The sequence below is a fragment of the Rissa tridactyla genome, chromosome 22 (genome assembly GCF_028500815.1).
Source record: "Rissa tridactyla isolate bRisTri1 chromosome 22, bRisTri1.patW.cur.20221130, whole genome shotgun sequence".
In the NCBI taxonomy this organism is placed as follows: domain Eukaryota; kingdom Metazoa; phylum Chordata; class Aves; order Charadriiformes; family Laridae; genus Rissa; species Rissa tridactyla.
Window position 1 is genome coordinate 6,051,913 of NC_071487.1, and position 20,271 is coordinate 6,072,183.

Here is a 20,271-nt window from a genome sequence, read left to right on the forward strand (position 1 = left end):
CCACGAGAGCTCTGAGCCCCAGGTGATGCCGATCCTCAGTGCTCGCTCTGCTCCCAGGCCCCCGTACAATTACGCATTCAGCACCACAATATATTTCACACTGTATTTCATGCCTCATTTGGCAACAAAATTAATTAAACTTTAAGTCAACACTGAAGGATTGCAGTACCTTTCTTCCCTCCGTGGCATATATAACTCAATTTGTTTAAGCTAATGCGTTAATCAAGACTTGCAAAGTATTTGGGAACCTTTTGGCAGAAGGGCCTCTGAAGAGTGCAGCGAGATGCTCTCCCCGCTGCCTGGTCTCTGCTGGGAGGTCCAGCAGGGGCACAAGCATCTGGCAGAGACCACACGCTGCCTGCAACCACCCTGTGGAAAAGCCCCACTTTCTTAAAATGCAATCACTCACCAACAGCGCTGGTCACCAAAGGGCCCCTGCATTCAGGCCAGCACATCGTCTTCGGGGGTTTTTGCAGCCCCTGAGATGCCCACTAGCTGTGCCAGCCAGAGGGGCCGGGACCGGCTGCAGAGGTGGGGCCTGTGCCAACCTCATGGAGTTCACCCAGGCCAAGTGCAGGGTCCTGCACCTGGGTCGGGGCAACCCCCAGCACAAACCCAGGCTGGGGGATGAAGGGATGGAGAGCAGCCCCGAGGAGAAGGACTCGGGGGTGTTGGTGGGGGAGAAGCTCCACACGCCCCGGCACCGTGCGCTGGCAGCCCAGAAACCCCCCGCAGCCTGGGCTGCATCCCCAGCAGTGTGGGCAGCAGGGCGAGGGGGGGATTCTGCCCCTCTGCTCCGCTCGGGGGAGACCCCCCTGCAGTGCTGCCTCCAGCGCTGGGGCACCGACAGCAGAAGGACACGGAGCTGTTGGAGCGGGGCCAGAGGAGGCCCCGGAGATGCTGGGAGGGCTGGAGCCCCTCTGCTGGGAGGACAGGCTGAGAGAGCTGGGGGGGTTCAGCCTGGAGAAGAGAAGGCTCCGCGGAGACCTTCCAGCCCCTGCCAGTCCCTAAAGGGGCTCCAGGAAAGCTGGGGAGGGACTCTGGAGCAGGGAGGGGAGCCACGGGACGAGGGGGAAGGGTTTGAAACTGGAAGAGGGGAGATTGAGATGAGATGTGAGGCAGAAATTGTTTGGTGTGAGGGGGGTGAGCCCCTGGCCCAGGTTGCCCAGAGAAGCTGTGGCTGCCCCATCCCTGGAGGGGTTCAAGGCCAGGTTGGCCGGGGCTTGGAGCAACCTGGGCTGGTGGGAGGTGTCCCTGCCCAGGGCAGGGGGTGGCACTGGGTGGGCTTTAAAGTCCCTTACAACTCTAACTATTCTACAGTTTTCTGATTCTATAGCCCACAACACCAAGTGGGTCACTGCCCATCCTCACCTCCCTGGTTGATCAGGTTCAGGCAACTGCTCGTATCCAGCAGGGCTGGTGGCCTGGGGAAGTGCCAGGGAAGCCCCAGCACCCAGTCCTGACACTGCCCAGGTCCCTTGTCCTTGCCACACAGGGACAGGCGGGCAAGCTGGTGCTCCTCCCTGCCACCCCCTCGCTGTGCTCCTGGGATTTCTCAGCTATTTGGAGGCGCTGGGAGAGGGCAGGATAATCCCAACCCACGCGGCTGGGAATCCAAGAGGCAGATGTGGGCAAACTTTTTGGCATAACTGAGACAGCTGCATTGGCTGCACATTCACCGCTGGCCCACTGCTCGCAGCCCTCTGTGCCACGGAGAGGGTGCTGGGCAGCCACCAGCGGGTGGGTGGGCAAACCCCCCCCCGGCTCCTGCACCCGGAGCAGGTAGAACAGGCTGAGCAGAAGCGGTGAGGAGCCCCGCGCCAAGACAAAAGAGAAACAACAGCCAAGGAGCAGTGACCTGGGGTTCTCCCTGCACGCCGGGCAGAGGTACCGAACCCGCTCCCGGGAGCGCAGCGCGTTTTTCAGGCAGGGCCCGGCTCACGCCGCTGCCAGGGCAGGTTTCCAGCTGATGTCGGCAGATCGGCCCCGCTCCCGCAATTAGCTAATGGTGCCACGCTGCTGCCAACGGGCAGATCAGCCCAGGTCAAACCATCACCTCGCAGCAGCCTCATGGACGAGGGGGTTTCCCGAGAGGGTTTCCCCTGCCCATCGAGTTTAGCCAACAGACTCTTCTCATGCTCAAAGCACTCAGAGACGCTCACGACTTTGCTCCCAAGACCTTGTGTCAACATGTCCTTCTTCCAGCCACAGTGGTAGATCACCATCCTCTTCCCTCTTGTGAAAATGTCGCTCGCGAATAACATCATTACCCGGTTGGCTTCAGAGTCTGCTCTCGTGTTACAAGGGCTTTGAAAGTATCACCTTTACCAGTGATTTTGGGCACTAGTGAGCAGAGAATATGCATCTATAGCATCCTTCAGCTGTGTTAACACTGGAGAATGTAGTGCTGGGCTAGAGGTGGGACCATCCAGAGTAATATAATAGCACTACGCGTTAAATCCATCCCCTTAAGACACCTATTTGCTGTCTCAAACTAAAAAACCCCAAATACTAAAACTGTAATTTGAGTTTCACTGTAGCTAAACATTAACAATGGAGATGCAATAGGCAGAGTGACTGGTCACACGCGGGACACGTGCTGGAGCAGGGCACCCTACGGAGCATGCAGAATTTGAAATTAGCAGCAGCGAGGTCCAGCAGAAACGCTTGCCAGACCTGCTGGGCCCCTTCCAAAGCCATCTCTCCCCTTTGGAAAGGGCACAACAAGCGTGCAAGGCCTCGAGCCGGGATGGGACGCTGAGCCAAAGGCAAACAATTCCAACCTCAGCCCCACACCAAGACGTGCTGCTCGGGCAGCCCTGCGTGAGCAGGATTCGAGGGGGGCTGAGGCAGAGCTGCTGCCCTCCAGAAGATCATCTGTAATAAGAGGACAGCAGCGCGAACAAGGCAACGACATTAGGCATGCGATTAGTACACAACCAGCTCCTCTTATTAGAAGGAAGGCAGGTGCTCGAGCTCGTACACGTTCTTTTGAAACACAGAAGGTTCACTCCAGCTTCACATCAGCCTTAATCCAGGCAAGGCACGTGATTTTTACATAAGATACGCTCCTCTCATCACAACCCCTCGAGCAGGCACAGTTACACTCGTACTCAATTGCCTCATCAAGGGAAGGAAAAAGCTCTGCCGGCAGGAGATAGCTGTACTGCTTTAGCTCTTCTGGCAAAGTTAAAACTGTGTGCTTAAACAAGGTCTGTGTCAAATTTGCAGCTCCTAAACAAAAGCTGTCACTTATCTCAGTGTAGCTTCAGCGCTGGCACCCCCGACATTCCCTGTGCTCTTTCCTAGTTCAAAATCTCAAATCCAGCCAGGAAGCCTCTTCCCCAGAGTAGCAGAAGAAAAAACCAAACACCCCAAAACCCAAAAAACCTCTCCACTTCCACGCCCTGAAGTTAAACACCCACCAAACAGGGACCGGGTTGTGTTTGCCTGTCACCAGGTGCTGGAGAAGCACCGAGCTCCTGGCAGCGCATCCCCAGTGGCACCGTCACCCTTCTCCTGCTCTTCCCAGGCTCACTCTTCGCGTGTCCGTTAGAGACCAGCTGTGCCTCTGGCAGCAAATCCTCGCTCTCAGCCTTGCCAGAAAATTCAAGGAAAAAAAAATTTGAAGAGAGGTAACAGGGAGAGAGAAAGAAAGGCCGGCCTTCATGTTTCAACCTCACTGCAAAGGTGCAGGAGGAACCGCCACCCAGGTGGGGAAGCCCTGGGAGCAGGAACAGGAGGATCAGGGATGTAACTGGGGTGTGACGCTGGATTAATGGAGACAGCCGTGAAGATCTTCCCCTGCCATTTGTTTCCCCACATTTTGACTCGCATTCCCTGCCCCCAGCTTTTGGGCCCTCCAAGCCTTTTCTTCCAAACCTGTATCCTTGTTAACAGGATCCATCCCACAGGAAAAACAGGGAACAGAAAGGGGAGGTCACACATCAGGAAAAAATCATTCCCTGCGGTGAGCCCCTGGCCCAGGTTGCCCAGAGAAGCTGTGGCTGCCCCATCCCTGGAGGGGCTCAAGGCCAGGTTGGACGGGGCTTGGAGCAATCTGGGCTGGTGGGAGGTGTCCCTGCCCAGGGCAGGGGGTGGGACTAGATAATCTTCAAGGTCCCTTCCAACCCAAACCATTCCATGATTCTATGAAGGAGAACAGGAGCTTTCCGAAGGCAGAGACAAAAACAAGGCAGGAAACTGTTTAACGCACCTGACCAGCACGTGGGAGAGGAACTCCACTGAAAGTCCTCCAGGCTTTGTTACTGGCAAGGCTGGGGCTGCGGCACTGCAATACCCTGCGCACGCCGGCAGCAGCCTCCTACACCCCGGGAACGGGCTCTGCCGGCGGCAGGAATGGAAATGCTGGAGCAGTGGAGGGCTACAGGGATCGTCTCTTTCCAGGCCGACAACACCTGACAACTTTGCAAGCTTGAGTTGTCCATGGAAAGGCTTTTTTTTTTTTTTAACCTTTGATAATGGCTAAAAAGTCATTTTTCCTTCGAAAGAAATGGTCACGCCAGCAGGCAGGCAAGTAAATTTTTCTGCTTTGACTTTTTTGTTGTGGTGGCTTTGTGTTTAGTGACAGTTTTGCAACCCTGCTGTATGGGCACGCACGCAACCGCAACATAAACAAGCAGCCTGAAGTACGTACTTTAATGGAAACTGCCAGTTTTAAATATCAAGTCCCATATTGCGCACCTCATGTCTGCCTTTCATCATCTATCAAAATAGCAAGCAAAGCCCATCACTCCCACTTCAGCATAAGCAAAACATGTGGGAACTAGAGGCAGTTAGTAGGAAAACGTGATACATCCTTACTAATAAAAGCTCCTGTTTTCCTCACTGTGGTAAATAGTTGCGAATGCTATTCCGCAGCCTGAAACTCAACTGCTGACAGCGTGGCAACAGAAACGCTGTGCTTAGCTCTTCGTAACTCTTTAACTTCAGTGTTTTTACCACAAACTCCGCAGCCGGGTGCTCCGCAAGGGAAGGGGAGCCCAGTTCCTGGCCGGGGCACCGACCCCCTCCCCGCCTGGGAGCTTGCTAACGCGGGGCCGCCTGCACACCCAAAATAATTAAATCTTCAAACAGCTCACCCATAGCACCAATTAAAGAGACAACCTCATCTTTCATAGAATTTATTACTTTCAGTGCTGTTGCCATAGGTATCCAAGTTTGAACGGTGTTTAAAGCGGGCTTTCAAAGGGGATACGGACTCACCTACCCCCAGGGAGAATGCATTTACTTTGTTCAGTAGACTATAACTTAAAATTTGTTACATGCACCAGCTTGTAGCCCTTTGAAAAGCTCCCCGCTTAGCCAGCTTCAAATGTATTTTATGAACTTGCCCCGATCAAAGCAATTCCCTCAACAATGAGCCTCATCTCGCCATCTTGCTAGCAAAAAAGCACTGAACAAATTTTGGGGGTGGAAATCACAGCACGGAGCGGGAAGGGACTCTCCCTTCTGAACCCACCTGAGCGATCCCAAGCGAGGGAGCTCCCTTCAGCACAAAGCAAGAAGGGAAAGACATTTAACGGTGAATTCACACGCTCACAAGGGAAGGAGAGGGGGGAAAAAAAATTAAAAAAGCTATTTTTTAGCAGAGCTTTTATTTGTCGCGAGCAGAATTATCTGTCAGCAGCAGGCTGCCCGGGCTCCTGTTTCGGCAGGACACAAACCTGGCATCCCGCACCGTTGCGAGGGGAGATGGCTGCACGCTCTCTGTATCAACCGGGGATGCAAAGCGCTGCTGAGGAGCTGCGGCACCTCGCACAGCCCCGTCCCTCCGTGGTCCCTCCCTGCTCCGCGGAGCCCCAGCCCGTTTGCCGAGGCAACGGCGCAGCTGGGCACGCACCGACCCTGCCGAAAACACGGCAGCCACGAGGCGACAGCAATGCCACGGCCGGGCTGGGGAGAGACAATGAAACTCCTTCGCCTCCTGCCACTCCTACTGTCTTAATGTCAATTAAAAATGGTTATTTCCATGTGAAATTTCGCACGCGCGGTTTCCTGCTAGAGGCACAGTTTAATTAAACGCGCTGGGAGGGAGCTCGTTTCTGATCAGATTAGTCATTTATGAACTATGACATGGGGCGGGGGGGGATGGAGGACACAGTTTTAAATGTTTCGCTACTGCAAATAATAAACAAACAGTTTGGCGAGGGGACGGCGAAACCGCAGCCTTCTAGGACCAGGACAATAGGCGTACACTGAGCATCCCAGCTAAAATAAAACACCAGCGGCAAATGACACGGCTCACGCTGGAAAACACTGGTTGCAGCTCAAAGCCCCAGGAAGATCAACTTCCCCGTGGTGACCTATATGTGCTATAAATGCTGCAGCCAGGGTCGGTGTGACGTAAGCTCCATCCTAGTGGCAATTGTTGGGTTTCGCCTTGCCAAGAAAACGCAAAGCGGAGGTGCTGAATTGTCCATGCGGCGGGGTAGCTAAACCAGTTCCTCCCCGGTGCATTTAAGGACAGAAATGAGGGAAACAGCGGCAGAGCTTAAAATAAAACCAGGAGACAAATATAAAAGCAAAGGGATCTCAAAGCTGGAGGGCTTGCATTAACACTTTGAATTTTCCTGGCCTTGGAGAGAGAAACGGGGCCACCCGCACGAGTGCCAGCAGCTTGGCCAGGGCAATTATTAATTGTGATTTCAAAAGGATTTGAATTCGGGGCAATTTTATCACTGTGATTTTTCTAGTAGCGCTGTTGCAAATGACTGCGCTACCTTATTTGCCAGCTGGATTCTGGAAGCAAGAACCTCGTCTTGGCAAGTGGGGTGTTCTGGCTGGGAGTCAGCAGGGTCACCGCCTCGCTCCCTCCGCTCCCAACCTCCCCCGGGGGAGGAAAGAGCCTGGAGTTAACAGCTCCTCCGGAGGAGCAAAAAACTCCCAGCTACATACTGTCCCAGGATTTCCCCGAGGAGGAGGGAGATGAAAAGTGGGAGGCTTCGAATTCACATGTCCAAGGGTGGGCAGAAGCACGAAACACCAATTTCTCTGGCATAATAAACTGGCATCATAAACTGATGAGTTTATTATCTCGGGGTTACTACAATAACCCCAAATAATGAGATACTGGTGCTATGGTGCACACCAGCGCGCTAAGAGCCAGTGTCTGCTTCTCCTTTCGAGGCAGAGGGATGGCAGCGGAGGGGACACGCTGCACTATTTTTGTCAGGGGCCAGGGACGCCGATTGAACAGGAGGGTTTGAAAAACATGAGGCCCATAAAGACGAAGGCTAGGCCTGCCTGCAAGGCGAGGAGATTTAGGGAGCTAATCTCCAGGTCCAGATTACAGCGTGGCTGAAGGCGCTCTGCTCCCTCTGCAAGTCCGGGTCCCCAAATCCACGGACCATCTGCTCTCCACCCTCTGACCACATCAGGGTTGGGGACGATTCGACTTCAAATCAAATTTGGAGCCGGGTGGCTGGCTATGCCTTTGGGGATGAACTAGGATCTGACTGTACCTTGCTCTCAATTAGCGAATTAAGCTAAACCAATATCAAGAAACTCTGAAAACAACAACTGGCCGCTATCTAGGACCTAGTTTAGACCCCTTGGATGCTTCTAACAGACGCAGTGCACCTGGGGACATGGCACACCTCCGTAACGTCTTACTGCAGTTATTCACCCCACCAGCAAAAATCAATTTTCAAGCACTGAGGAGCAGAGAGAAGTCACAAAGACGAGACACAAACCAAAAATGCCCCCTGCTCTCCACCGGCATTGCTGAGGATGACTGGCCGAGGGATAACTCCGCTGCTGGAGGCAGAGGCTTCCCCAAAACCAAGCCCCGAGCTGCATTTCCAACCTGGGATGCCAAAAGACGAAAGGACACACGGACAAAAGAGCCGCCGCAGAGCCCGGAGCCTGGGACAGCAGCGATTGTGCAACCGCCGTCAGTGCCGTTGTATAACATCAGTCCTCTGTTTTTATGAACTGCTCACAGCCAGACTCAAAAAGCAGCAGCCCAGAGGAAGGGTGGTGTCAACATTACCTTTCACTCACCCGAAAGAAGAGAAGGGGAGGGGGGAGGAGAATAAAAGGTTTGGTGTCGTTTCGGCTGCTGTGCTGCCAAGCGGAGGGGGGTCCGGTCGCTGTGCCGGCTGAACCGCAGGGCCCCGCTCCAGCCTCTCCTGGCTGGCCAGCACTGCAAACCCGGCAGCCAAGCCAGCCTCCGAGCAGGAAACGAATTCATATGAGCTTGCTCCATTACTATGCTCTCACTAGCATGTAGCGCATCTTTGGTGGATTATTTTAACAGCAAAAGTCCCACACAGGAACACTCACTGGAGAGATCAGCTTCCAGCTTGGGTTAACCCAAGCGTTTTCTCCCCTCAAATCTCCTCCAGCGCCCACTCAACAGCTTCCCTCTGTGTAAAAATGTTTGCCCAAAACCACCTTGACATGCAGCTCAACAGCCCCATCTGGAAGCATCAAACTTCCCTGTCCAAAAAGGGCAGGAGCAGGGCATGGCAGAAGACACCCCTCCTGTCCTGCTTCTGCCCCACAGCGTGCACCGGCATCAACGGCCAGTGGCGTTGGGGATGGCATCCCCATCCCTGCAGGTGTTCAAGGCCAGGCTTGAACGGCCCCTGGATAGGGCTTTGAGCAACGTGGTCTAGTGAGAGGTGTCCCTGCCCATGGCAGGGCCTTGAAACTGGATGATCTTTAAGGTTCCTTCCAACCCAAACAATTCTACGATCAAAGCTGCGATCCAGAAATCCCACCCCAGTCTCTGGGATGCTGCCTGTTGTCAGGCCACAGACGTTCCACCTGGCCAGGAGTCTCCCTGGACAGCCCGAGTGAGCCCAGGGTAGAGAAGGTTGAGTTTTAACCATCCACAAAGCGTCAGCGTGTTTCAGCAAGAAGGACAAATTAACTGAACTTCCTGCATGCCAGGGGCCGCAGCGAGCCCTGCACAGAGCGGCTTCCCCGGGCATCAAAAGCCTGGCACGGCACCACACCGTCCACCCGGACGGGGAATTCTCTGCTTCAGCCTCAAATTAACCAGCGCCGCATTTCCCAATCCGACATGAAAAGCTACACGCCCTTCAGAGAGTCTCCTATCGCAGCCGGATCGCCAGCCCGCTCCTCCCTGCAGGCACCCTGCTCCCAAAGCCCTTTGATGTTGGCACCCTGGCCCCTCCTCGGCAGCCGGGCTGGCAGGGATGGATGTGGCCACCCAGTGTTTCTGGGGAGCAGGGCCGGCGGCCGGTTTCAGGGACACTGTGGCAAGGCGGGACAGGCAAGGCTCTGCTCAACAGCATCCCAAAACCGCAGCGGGGTCCAGCTTGGAGGATGGGGAACCGGCTCCAGCCACCCTTGCTGCCACCTCCACGGAGGCATCTGGTCAGGAGGGCTTTGCAAAAGTCCCCTTGGGAATGCTGAAATGCCACCCAACAGCAGGGAGCTGCTGGAGGGGCTGAACGGAGCAGACACCCAAACTGCACCAGAGTCTCCCTTTGCGCAGCCCCGGGAATTAACCCCCACCACCGCGTCTTCTTGGTGACGTACAGCAAAAGTCTCCTGGGGTGCACATCTGCAGACACGCCTTCACCTAAGCAGCTTAAGAGAATAGCGTTGGCTGTCTGCTCTCAGGCTGCTTCAGTCCAAGTGGCGAGACAACAAACCGAGTGGCTCAGGTAGCGACTTCTTCAGTTGGAGACAGATCAGCAAGAGCAGCTTTGACTACCCAGAGACACAGGGAGCAGTAAGAAAATCACCCAGAGAAACAGTAGCAGGCCACCATCAGAAAAAGTGCGTAACACAGAACTACAGAAACCCCTCCTTTTGGGTCTCTGGAAGCAAACACAAATGTATTGCAAGAAACATAACGGTATTAAGGAAAAAAAAAAAAAATCGAGATGACTGTACCTGATCCTCCAAACTGAGTGCTCGCGAGGGTCGTGGGTCTGTTTTTTCCATTAGCCACTGGCAGGGGAAACATCTAGAAAAACAAGAAGAGGAGAGAGAAGGGAAGAGAAAAGAGATTTCAGTATGTTAGTTTTACTGTGCTGCTGCAAAGGGGGTCAGATTGGGCAGGCGGGGGGGAGGAAAGGGGGAAGAGAAACACTTTATTGATGCAAAAAACTTTCCTTTCCTTGTGTCCCTGCTACATAGATCAGCTGCAGGAGGGACAGGAGAGCAGCGCAGCTGTGTGCTAATATACACACACATTCCTACGTGCATAAACTTCTCCTGTGTACACAGCGCGTCTGGTTCCTTACGTGCAACTGAAAACCAGCCAAGAAGCATCATTGCTGTGGTCAAACCCAACAGTTTCTTCCCTAACTTATTCACCAAAGCCCAGACTAGAGAGTGCCCATGGAGAAAGGCCGACTCCATTCATTGAAAAGCTAGCAGGAAAACAACGGCGCCCAGCAAAGCTGGTTGTATCCCCCAACACCCCACCACCCGCAGCGGTCCGGGTCTCATCCCGCATCTCCCACGGGCACAGGCAAAGGTGGCAAAGCCACACACTCCAGCGGTGCTGGACCTCAGCGCAAGACGGCTCACGGCAGCTCTCGGAGGGACGAACCCTCCAGCCTCGCGGAGCAGCACCGGGAGCTAACGCAGCCCTGGGGGCCGGTGGGAGAAGCTGCGCCAAGGGCAAAGGTATTTAACTCACTATTAGAAAGATTAACATTTTTTACAGCATCGGTCATTCTGGCTACTTGTTTGCAGCTTCAGTGTCACAACTAATCTCCTGCCAGGGAGCTTCCTCAAAAATACTGCATACCTCGTCAGCTAACCTGTATAAATATTTTTAATATAAGTTGGGAGGGTTTCAGAAGCTGTTATTTAAAAATTTATATGCACCTGCGTGCAGCAGAAAAGAAAACTAATTCTTCTCCACACAAACGGAGCTCCAGCCAATAAAACAACTGGTGGGAAAACGCTTAGTGAATTAACATTTTAATATCCTTTTACTACTCAACTCAAGATACTTTCACCACCAAGTCATTTGAATTTTTATTATTTTTAGCTTTGCAGTGTCTGAGTAACTCAAAAGTTTAATGCTTTGAAGATTAAACAATGTAATGGCACAAGAGCCTACAGAAATGCAGCGTTTCATGCCCTGACATAGCTGATGTCTGGCTGTGGTCAGAAACATTCCTTTGTACAAAACCGTCTGCCCAGCTTTGTTTTCACAAATGCTGGGGAGAAAAAAAAAAACACAGTTAAATGTGGTAGAGATGCAAAGAGAGCAGTTAAGAAACCAACTGCCATTCAAAAAAAGAACACAAATTCGGGATCATATGCATGTATGCACACACGCACATCATGTATATGTTATATATATGGATTTAAATAAAAGGTGTAAACAGTGTTTAAGCATGCAGCCCGCGTGTGGACAACCACTCCCGCCGGCAGCCAGCCTGCAGACACCTGCCTTCGCCCCCGGCCATCACCCCGCTCTCCCAACACCCTCCTGGCATGGAGGGGACATTGCTGCCCGCTCCGGAGGGGCTCCAGGGGCACTGGGGGTGGGCTGGCAGCCCCCCCATCAAATACATCTTGTTTCCTCAGGAAGTGGAGCTAGAAAACAACAACAAACCCTGACGCCACCACAGCCTACCTTCCTCTGTGATGCTACAGGGTTTTCCTGCCTGCCCCCCCTCCCTTCCCCTTGCAGGGCAGTAGTGTTTTCTGCAAAAATGGCCAAAATTACTGAAAATGGAATTTATGTGGCTGATCCCGACTGGCCTGTGCTCACTCTCCCCTCTTTAGGCAGGGAAGAAGATCAAATGAAGTGGTCAGAAACCCCCTTTCCAAGTGGCAAGAGGCAGTTCTGCACGTGCGAGCTCTGGGGGGGATGGGATGCATGAACATAATGGTACCGAGCAAAAAGCAACCAAAAAAAAAAAAAGGCAAAAAAAAAAAAAAGCACTGCTGGCTCTTTTTCATGAGCATTTCTGCTTCATACTTGCTGATGCTGAAAAACCCAAGGTCTGAGCAGCAAACACGAGTGGAGAAAATGAACAGCCTTGTTCCATTGTGCAACGAGCGCTTTCGACTTCTGCAAAAGAGGTGGGGTGTCCCCGTCGCCCCCACCACCGGCAATCCCCAGCACGCCCCCGCAGCCCTGGGGGATGCCCTCCCCACCACCGAGACTCAGAGACTGATGCAACACACCTCCCTGCTCTTCCTCCCCGAGGGATTATGGAATCCCAGACCCCCTTCTGCACCCAGGCAGGTAGGGATGCTAAAACAGGGTGATGCCGGAGAGAGTGGGGAACCCCGGGTTACCCCTCGCCTGGATACAGGCTCCAAACACACTCAGTGCTTACAAAGGAAGTGTTTTGGGGGTTTTTTGTGGTTTGTTTTTTTTTTTTTTTTCTTTCTTGCTGCCAGCTTGTTTTTCCATCGTGGTGTGGGCTGAAGGCACCCGGGTCCGCTGCCTCAAGGAGCCCGGCACAAGTCATACGTGAAGTGCCGGCTGCCTTTGCCGGTGTATGTCACTCACAGGCAAAGTTCACCCACCCACTGCAAATTTCCTTTCTGCTTTTAAATGCTGCTTTAAAAATAAACGGGGAGGGGGAGGGAGGAGATGAACCAGAGCTGGCACGCACTAGAGGGACCCGGGCAGCGAGAGGGGACCCAGGCATCAGCGGCTGAGGAACTGTAATTGGGTCATTACTGGGCCTTTGCTGGATTTGAATAATGTAGATTTACACGGTTATGTAAAATCCCCCATCTTAAGTCACTGTATTTGGTTTCTCAAGTCCTGTCTCCAGCCTCCCCGACAGCTGACAACAACTCCTGCAAACCCTTGTAGCTCGATTTCCAGCCCTCCCCAAGAATTTATTCTCCGTCCATTTCTCCCAGGTTAAAAGACACAAACCCGGCGCAGGGGAAGAACCAAACGCCTGCGAAGTTCTGGTTAAGAGAGCCCACACTCAACAGCGAACTCACAAGCAAGAAAGGGAATTTGCCAGACACAAGTAACAATATCGAGCAGCATTTCATTTATTGTGTACTTCTACCAGTCCATCAGTGTTTTCAAATTAAATAGCTGTTTCCACTTCCTCTGCTCTTCCACCTTATGAACTGCAGGCTGAACCAACCTCAGGCCTGAACTCAAACCCTGAAATCTATTTTGCAGCGTGGAAAGCATCCAGCTGTTAATTCGGGGAGAAGAGGGAATTCAACTCAATAAACATTGCCAGCAGGATATTTTAGACGTGTTCATTTAAGACAGACCTTCCTGACTACAGCCCCAAACGTACACTGTGGCGTAAAGTCAAACTTAACAACTGCTTCACTCTGAACAAAAGCGAGAGTTTTATCATGGAAGTGCAGGCGCTGCGCCTTGGCCAGAGCAGGGAATGGCTTCAGCATCCTCCGGCGTGGCAGGAGCGGCGGCGAGGGCAGGAGGAGCCTGCTTAAGCCCCGCTTGCTGGGCTTTCACCCCCAGTTCGATGGCTGGAGCCACCAGGGCTGGCACGCAGTCACTTGCGGAGAAATCAGACGGCAGGTCCTATGTGACTGCTCAAGCCCCTGCCCACCCTGCAACGTCTCATCGAGCTGGAAACCCACCCTGACAACCAGCATCCCCGCAGCATATGGTTAATACTCTGCTAATAATCATGGCTGTTAACAGCATTTCACTTCTGCCAGGGACCCAGGTTGGCACGCAGCCGCCTGCCTCTATCAAGCTTGGCAGGCGCGCTCTGCAGCACGGACAGCCTCCCAACCCCGGCCCTGTTCCTGCTGCTCCATCCCGGCTCTCCTGGTGCCGTGGGGAGCATCCCAGCCTGGCCAGGATACCTGCCTGCACAGATGAGATGCCGCCCAGGATAACCACGGCGTGTACCGCCAAGCATCTCCCGACGGCAGCTCCTGCCGTACACAGCCCATGCCTGTCAAAGCCCAGCAACCCCGGGCCAAGGGCTGACGCACCAAAACCCAAGGCGAATAAATAGGTAAAGCCGTCAAATTCAAATCTATAGGCAGGATGCTCTCTCAAAAGCTCTCCTCCGGATTTGCAAGCCTGTCCTGGACTACTGCCAGGGAGCGGTGGTGAAAGAAAGCTCACAAATTACCTGTACTTTGGGGCAATTATAAAAGGCAATTTGTTCAGAGGGAGAGGGAAGCACTCTGCCGTGCACACCCCAAAGCAGCCATCAGAACACATCACTGGGTGTTTGGCTCCCGCTCACTTGGATGCACGTTACAGATTCCTTTGATTTTTGCCCTTACTGGCCAATAACATCAGCAAAAAAGCTTTGGGCGAGCATTTTGCAGCTCAATAACTACCCCATGTCTTTATTTATTAAAGAAGGCATGAGTCTTTCTTTTCAGGACTGTAATCCCAATTTATAGCATCTCACAGAACCTGCCATTTACTGACCCCACGAACTCACGTCTGACTATGCAACCACATTAGGGCCAGATCTTAAAATTCACTCACTGCGCCGAGCTGGACCATGGACTGCTGGGGTTGAACATATTTTCCCTAGAAAAAAGGAATCAAAATACTGGTCTGAAGCAAATGCTTCCAGCTGCTCTGAATCTCTCTCTCTGGTCTTCCCTCCCATCTACTCTCCCAGAGAGGATTAGCGGACTGATGTTCCGCTCCTACTTATTCAAATATAAATATACTTTAAAAAGCAAGCTTTGTGGTCAAAAAGCCTGCATCCCAATGACACAGGGAGAGCAACCCATGGTGCAGCCCCTCCGCCAGACCCATGCTGTGCACAAGCAGCCCCCGATGCCAGGGTGAAGACCATCTACCAGCCAGGAAGCTTTCCACTTCAGCTACTCATCCTTCAGGAGAGATGTTCATCTTCCCCTTTTATGCAAACTTCGGAGAAGGGTGTGCGTGTGCAGAGATGAGGGTTTGTGACACAGATCTGGCTCGGATCCAGGCTGCGCCAGAGCCCATCGGCCAACTTATCCTGGAGGGAACGTCTTCGAGTCATTTGCTGGCAAATGACATCTGCAGGCCCCGAACCTGCAAAGCAGCCGCCCCCAGTGCCGCTGCCGAACGCAGGAGCCTTACACCAACACGTTCTGGCCGTTCCCAGGTTCACACCAGTGTAAGGGCATTGGAATTAAACCCAAATTCAACCGCTAGGTGTAGATTACTCTCCAAGGACAGAAAAATTTGCGTACAGAGGGAACGGGTCAGGACCCCTCCAGGGAATACAGCTCTGAGCATGCAAATGAGGATGGTTCGTTAAATTTGAAAATATGGTCTTGGGGGTTTTTTTTAGAGCTCTAAACTGTGAGTGGGATTTGATTTTTTTCCTATGGGGGACAAAAAGCAACAGTGGTTCCCCCGTCAGGGAACAGATTATGAGTTACCGACCCAAAACCCAGCACTCTGCAGTGCGGGAGATGGAAAGCTCCGGGGCTCCTGCCAACCCGCAGCACCTCCGAGGTGAGAGAGAGACAAATGACCACGCACTGCTCCCCGGCGAGCCCCATGTTTGTACGCACACCATCACTGTGCTCCCTCTACCAACTGTAAAACATACTATTGTAAAAATACATTGCTGGCAATCTGACAGAACCGGCCTCCCAACAGAAGCATGAAACCGGGAGAACTGGGCCTTTCCTCCTACAGGTGAATTGCTCTTCGGGGGACTGAGAGACCCCCCCCACCGATCTGGAGCCCTGCTGGGACAGGTTCGAGCCCCAGCTGTATAAAAAGTGTTATTTCCCATTGCTAAACCTCAGCGCTCGGGTACAGAAGAGCGGCTGAGCCTCTGCACTTCCCCCAGGCACCAGGACAGCGGGTGCCGATGGCTCTGCCACCACTTTTCCCCCCCTTCACTCCCTTCTTCTTCAAGGGGCAGGAAGATCAGCCCAGCAGGGCTGTGGGCCAGGTGACCCAGGACAGCCCCGACACTCACAGAGTGGGGTTTTTTTTTGTTCTATCTTCGCAGCACGTTTGCTTATCTAAAGAGCAAGATGCACACTCCAAGTGCCATGAGGGTGCAGCGTGCGACAGAGGAACCCAACAGAAAGTTATTTTCTTTTGAACACCAGATCTCTCCTCCACAAGTCGCCAACAACAGCCTACGCTGCGCAGTACGTTGACGAGCCCAGACAGCAGCACGGACAGACGTGCTGGGGACTAACCCTCGCTCTACTATGACTAGAAGGGACTTCTCCTCCCTCCGAGCGGCGCACACCCTTTGGGGGGAACTCTTAGGTCCCGTTTTCTTTGAAAATAAACAGCTCCTAAATGCAGCTAAAGGTTTCCAGGATACAGAAGAGCAGAGCGTGGGGAACACAAGTGGCCAACTCCTGCAAAAATAACGCGCTGGAGAGCTTGGACCCTTTTCAAACTGTGACAAAGTAACCTGTGGGAGCAAAAGTTTAATAGCCTGGATCTGGGGAGAGGAAAAAAGCCTGATTAATCGGCTACTGAAGTTACATCTTCGCATGACTTCAGAAAGAGTCGCCCAGCCCATTTCACAGTGAGCATTTAAACAGAGAACACACAACTCCGTTATATTTCCCCAGAATTTCCCATCCAAAAAAAAAAACCTAACCCACCTCTCTGCAAGGAAACAATATAGGTTTGAGGGAAGGGGGGGGGGGAGGAGAGGAGGGGCCGAGGCTTTGCTTTAACTTGAAAATAAACAAGTCGCAGCACATGTGCACGCACACAAACACGGCACATCTGAAACCCATCATGTCCAATTTACAGGCTCACATTTCCTCCCTTCTGCAGCTCCGAAACACAAGGAAAAGCCCCCGGGTCCCTGCAGCCCCCCCGGCGGCGCTGGCTTACCATGCTGAAGTCCAGCAGGTCACTGAGCTCTTTGTCTGTCCCAACTGCAGCCATTCTCTGCTGCTGCTGATTCATACTCCCACAGCCTCGGCAGTCCTGGAGAGAGCCAGGGGGAGGGGGGAAAAAAAAAAAAAAAAAAAAGAGAGAGATTTTAATGACTAGAGCAAACTACCCACCCCATTGATGAATATTTTAAAAAGCCAGAGCGAGAGAGAAAGGGGCAAGAAAAAGAAAAATCCTTTGCGGCGTCTCCAGCATCCAACTCGCGAGCACAGTCGCACAGTCGGAGTCCTCACATCGCACCCCGAGGCAGGAACAAGCGCTCTATTGACCAGACACACTTGTATGTTAGTTTTTTGCTGCCAATTCCACTAGTTCAGGCCAATTCTGTTCCTGGCGTGTGGCGAATGAAGCAGGAAAAAAAAAAAAAAAAAAAAAAAAGAGTCAACTCATTTATCAAAGGGTTCAGGCAAGTTATCACTCAGGCACTTGTCTGGCTCGGCTCGCCCCCTCTCCGTCCCCCACGCTCTCTCCCCGCAGGAGGCTCTCTTGTCCTTGCCTAGTTTTGTTTAAAAAAAGAAATTAAAAAAAAAAAAAAAAGGTCTGATCATACGCCTCCCTCTTTCCTTCGGGTTGCCGAGCACCTGCAGCTGCTTTTTTCAAGGGGTTGAATTTGGGGATGCCGAGCCAGGCCGGTGAGAACTGAACCTCTCCCCTCCGACTGGGGAAAAAAAAAAAAAAAAAAAAAAAAAAAAGAAAAAGAAAATTTTGTTTTCGGAGGGTTTTGCAAAAATAAAGCCCTCCTGGCAATCTTGCAAGATAGGTAAATATTATTCTTCCTAATTTTACAGATTATTTTTTTTAAAGGGAGATTGATCTTTTTGGCCAGCTCACTATGATAGAAAAATATTTCTTTGGGAGGGAGGAAGAGAGGCCTGGGATGAGATAAAAGATTCCTTTTTTGGGGCTTTTTTTTTTTTTTTTAGGAACTCATTCATGGTTACAAAGGGCAGCTGGCCAATAAATTTAACTCATTAATCATAAGGTTAAAAAAAAGAAAGAAAGAAAAAAGAAAACTCCACGCTATCTAAAGTGTTTGTAGGCTGTGCCGGCTCAGCCACCACATCTCAATGAAGTTTTTTTAAAAAAAAATACAAAACAACAGAACATTAAAATCTGCCCAGCATGTAAAAACCCTTCGCCACTATACAAAACAGCATGGGGATTTTTTTTTTTTTTTAAATTTTTATTTCCCCCCCCCTTTTCTTTAAAAAGCCTTTTCTTTAAGTGTCATCGCTGCATCTGGTCAGGATTTTTTTTTTTTTTAAAGCAACTTTCCCAACCTACTGCCTCGACTCCGGTGGGGCCGAGCTCGTCCCTGTTATACCCCGGAGAGACCCCCGGCTAAGGGGGAGATTCGGCCCCCCCGGGCCCCCAGAAACGCCGCAGCCCCCCGAAACCCAGCACCCCCCCAAGACCGCGGACACCTTCACCAATACACCCCCAAATTCACTCCGGGCTTTTAATTTTTACCCCCCCGCCCCCGCTCCTATTTTTGGCCGGTCCGGGTTTATTCGTCCCCCTCCCCCCCCCGGCACAAAGGCCGGGCACAACTCGCCCCATCGGGCCAGGCCGGGCCCGCCGGTGCCGGGCTAACGCGCAGCAGATGCCCGCCTCTCCCCCCGTCCCGCTCGGGTTTCCTCCGCCGCTGCAGCCACCTTCTCCGGGACAAAGGCTGGGGGCCGCCCCCGGGGCTGCTCCGGCTCCCGGTGCGGCCTGGCCAGCCCGGGACCAGGCCTCGCTCGCCCGGGGGTCCCGCAAACAGGCTGCCCCCCGCCCTGCAGCGCGGGGCAGACGGCGGAGGGGGCCGCAGCCACCCGCTCCCGGTCCCCTGGAGCCGCGGTCACCGCGGGCCTCCCCCCCACCCTGAGAGGGGCGGGAGGCGGCCGAACACACGTCCCGTCCCCGCCTCCCCCCCCGGTGTCCCCCAACTTCTGCAGCGCCCCGAACCGGGAAGGGGCGCCGGGGGAAGGGTGGGGGACCGGGGGGCGCGTGCCCGGTTGAAGTTGGCGGCGGGACCGGGACCGCCCCCCCCGCCCCGCGGCACACACACAGCCCCCGCCCGCCCCGGCAAACTTTACCGGGGACAATAGAACCGGGGGAGGGGAGAGGAAGAGCCTGAAGTCCCGCAGCGACACCGGGGCCGCGCACAGCCCCCGCCAGCCCCGGCGGCAGCGTGTCCGTATTTTCTTATTTTCTTTCTTTTTATTATTTTTATTATTATTTATCATTTTTGTTTTACCTGTTCCGGGGCAGGCGCGCACCCCCCCTGCGTGCGCGGGGGAGGGGGAAGCGCATGAAGGTCCGGCGGGCGCGGAGGGGCCGGCAGCGGCGGGCGCGGGCGGGCGGCGGCCGCGGCGCCCAGGGCCGGCGGCGGCGGCGCCTATTGTTCTCGCGCCGCCGGCGGATACAATGCAGCCAAAGCGGGCGCGATCGGCCCCGCACCGGGCGGCGCGTGCGCCCCGGCGGCCCGCCCCGGCCCCTGCCCCGCCTCCCTTAACGCCGCCGCTGCCGCCGCCGCTCCGCCTCCTCCCCCCGCCGCCGCCGCTGCTGCTGCTGCGCCCGCCCGCCCCGCGGCCTCCGCATGGTTCCCCCCGCGGCGGCGGCAGAGCCAGACGCGGCCCCCGCGCCCCCCCTCCCCGCTCCCCTCACGCCCCCGTCGCCTCACGCCACGCCCCTACGCGGCGCAGCGCCTCCCGCCGTATCCCTCCGCCGCTCGCACGGTGTTGCAGTAAACACTCCCCTCTCCCCACCCGCGCACGGCCCGTGCGGCCGCACATGCTGCAGCGGGACGAGTCCCGACGGCAGCGCGGGGGGCGGAAACCCTTCCCCCCACCCCTTCCCACCGCCGAATGGGGAACTATGTTTCCTGGCGGAAGGGGACGTTGTTGCGATGCACAAGCGGGCGGGGGGGGGGGGTACAAGCCCGTGACGCCACCGGGAGCTCCTGGAGATGGACTGATAGGACCGAGGGGCGCCGTCCAACGGGAGGGCGCCGCCGTTCCGAGTGACAGGCGGCACGGCCAACCAGAGCGCGCTGTGGCCCCGGCCCCGCCCGCCGAGCGCGGGGGGCGGGGCGCGGCGGGGGCCGGGAGGGGCGGACGCTGGTTCACGTCGCCGCCCGCAGCTCCCCCCTTACTTCGCCGACGGGGCCCCCGCCGCGCTCGGGCGGGCAGGGCCGCGGGCCCGCCCCGGGGCTGGAGGTCCCGCGACCGGCCGCAGCCCCCTCGGTGTTCCGCCGTGGGGCAACTTCGCCCGGGGGCAGCCCCACGCATGAGGGTGGAGGTGCCGAGCGGGACCCACCGACCCTTCGGGGCACGCTCCGCGGGGCTGGGGCCGTCGGGTCCCCGCCATGGGGCCGGCGCGGGGGAGCGCTGCGAGGCCTGCCCGTCCTCCTGCCCGCAGCCTCAGCCGCTCCCGGCACCGCAGTGGGCGTTGTGATA

The 20,271-nt window shown here is 54.6% G+C and overlaps 1 protein-coding gene across 19 annotated transcripts in view; it reads right to left on the bottom strand.

The window, feature by feature from the left end:
• The window catches only part of TCF3 (transcription factor 3), an 85,478-nt gene extending 66,263 nt beyond the window's left edge, over nucleotides 1-19,215 (bottom strand). For 17 of the 19 annotated variants that reach the window (XM_054182372.1, XM_054182374.1, XM_054182373.1 and 14 more), the window contains exons 1-2: nucleotides 16,769-16,864; nucleotides 9,895-9,967 (exon numbers count right to left, since the gene is read on the bottom strand). In XM_054182372.1, coding sequence (XP_054038347.1) covers nucleotides 9,895-9,967; nucleotides 16,769-16,843 — 148 coding nt within the window. In that variant the 5' untranslated portion in view covers nucleotides 16,844-16,864. Of the gene's footprint in view, nucleotides 1-9,894; nucleotides 9,968-16,768; nucleotides 16,865-17,381; nucleotides 17,401-19,070 lie in introns of those variants that run through there. The other 2 variants (XM_054182368.1, XM_054182369.1) reach the window with 2 other exon arrangements.
• Nucleotides 19,216-20,271: the final 1,056 nt, after the last annotated feature.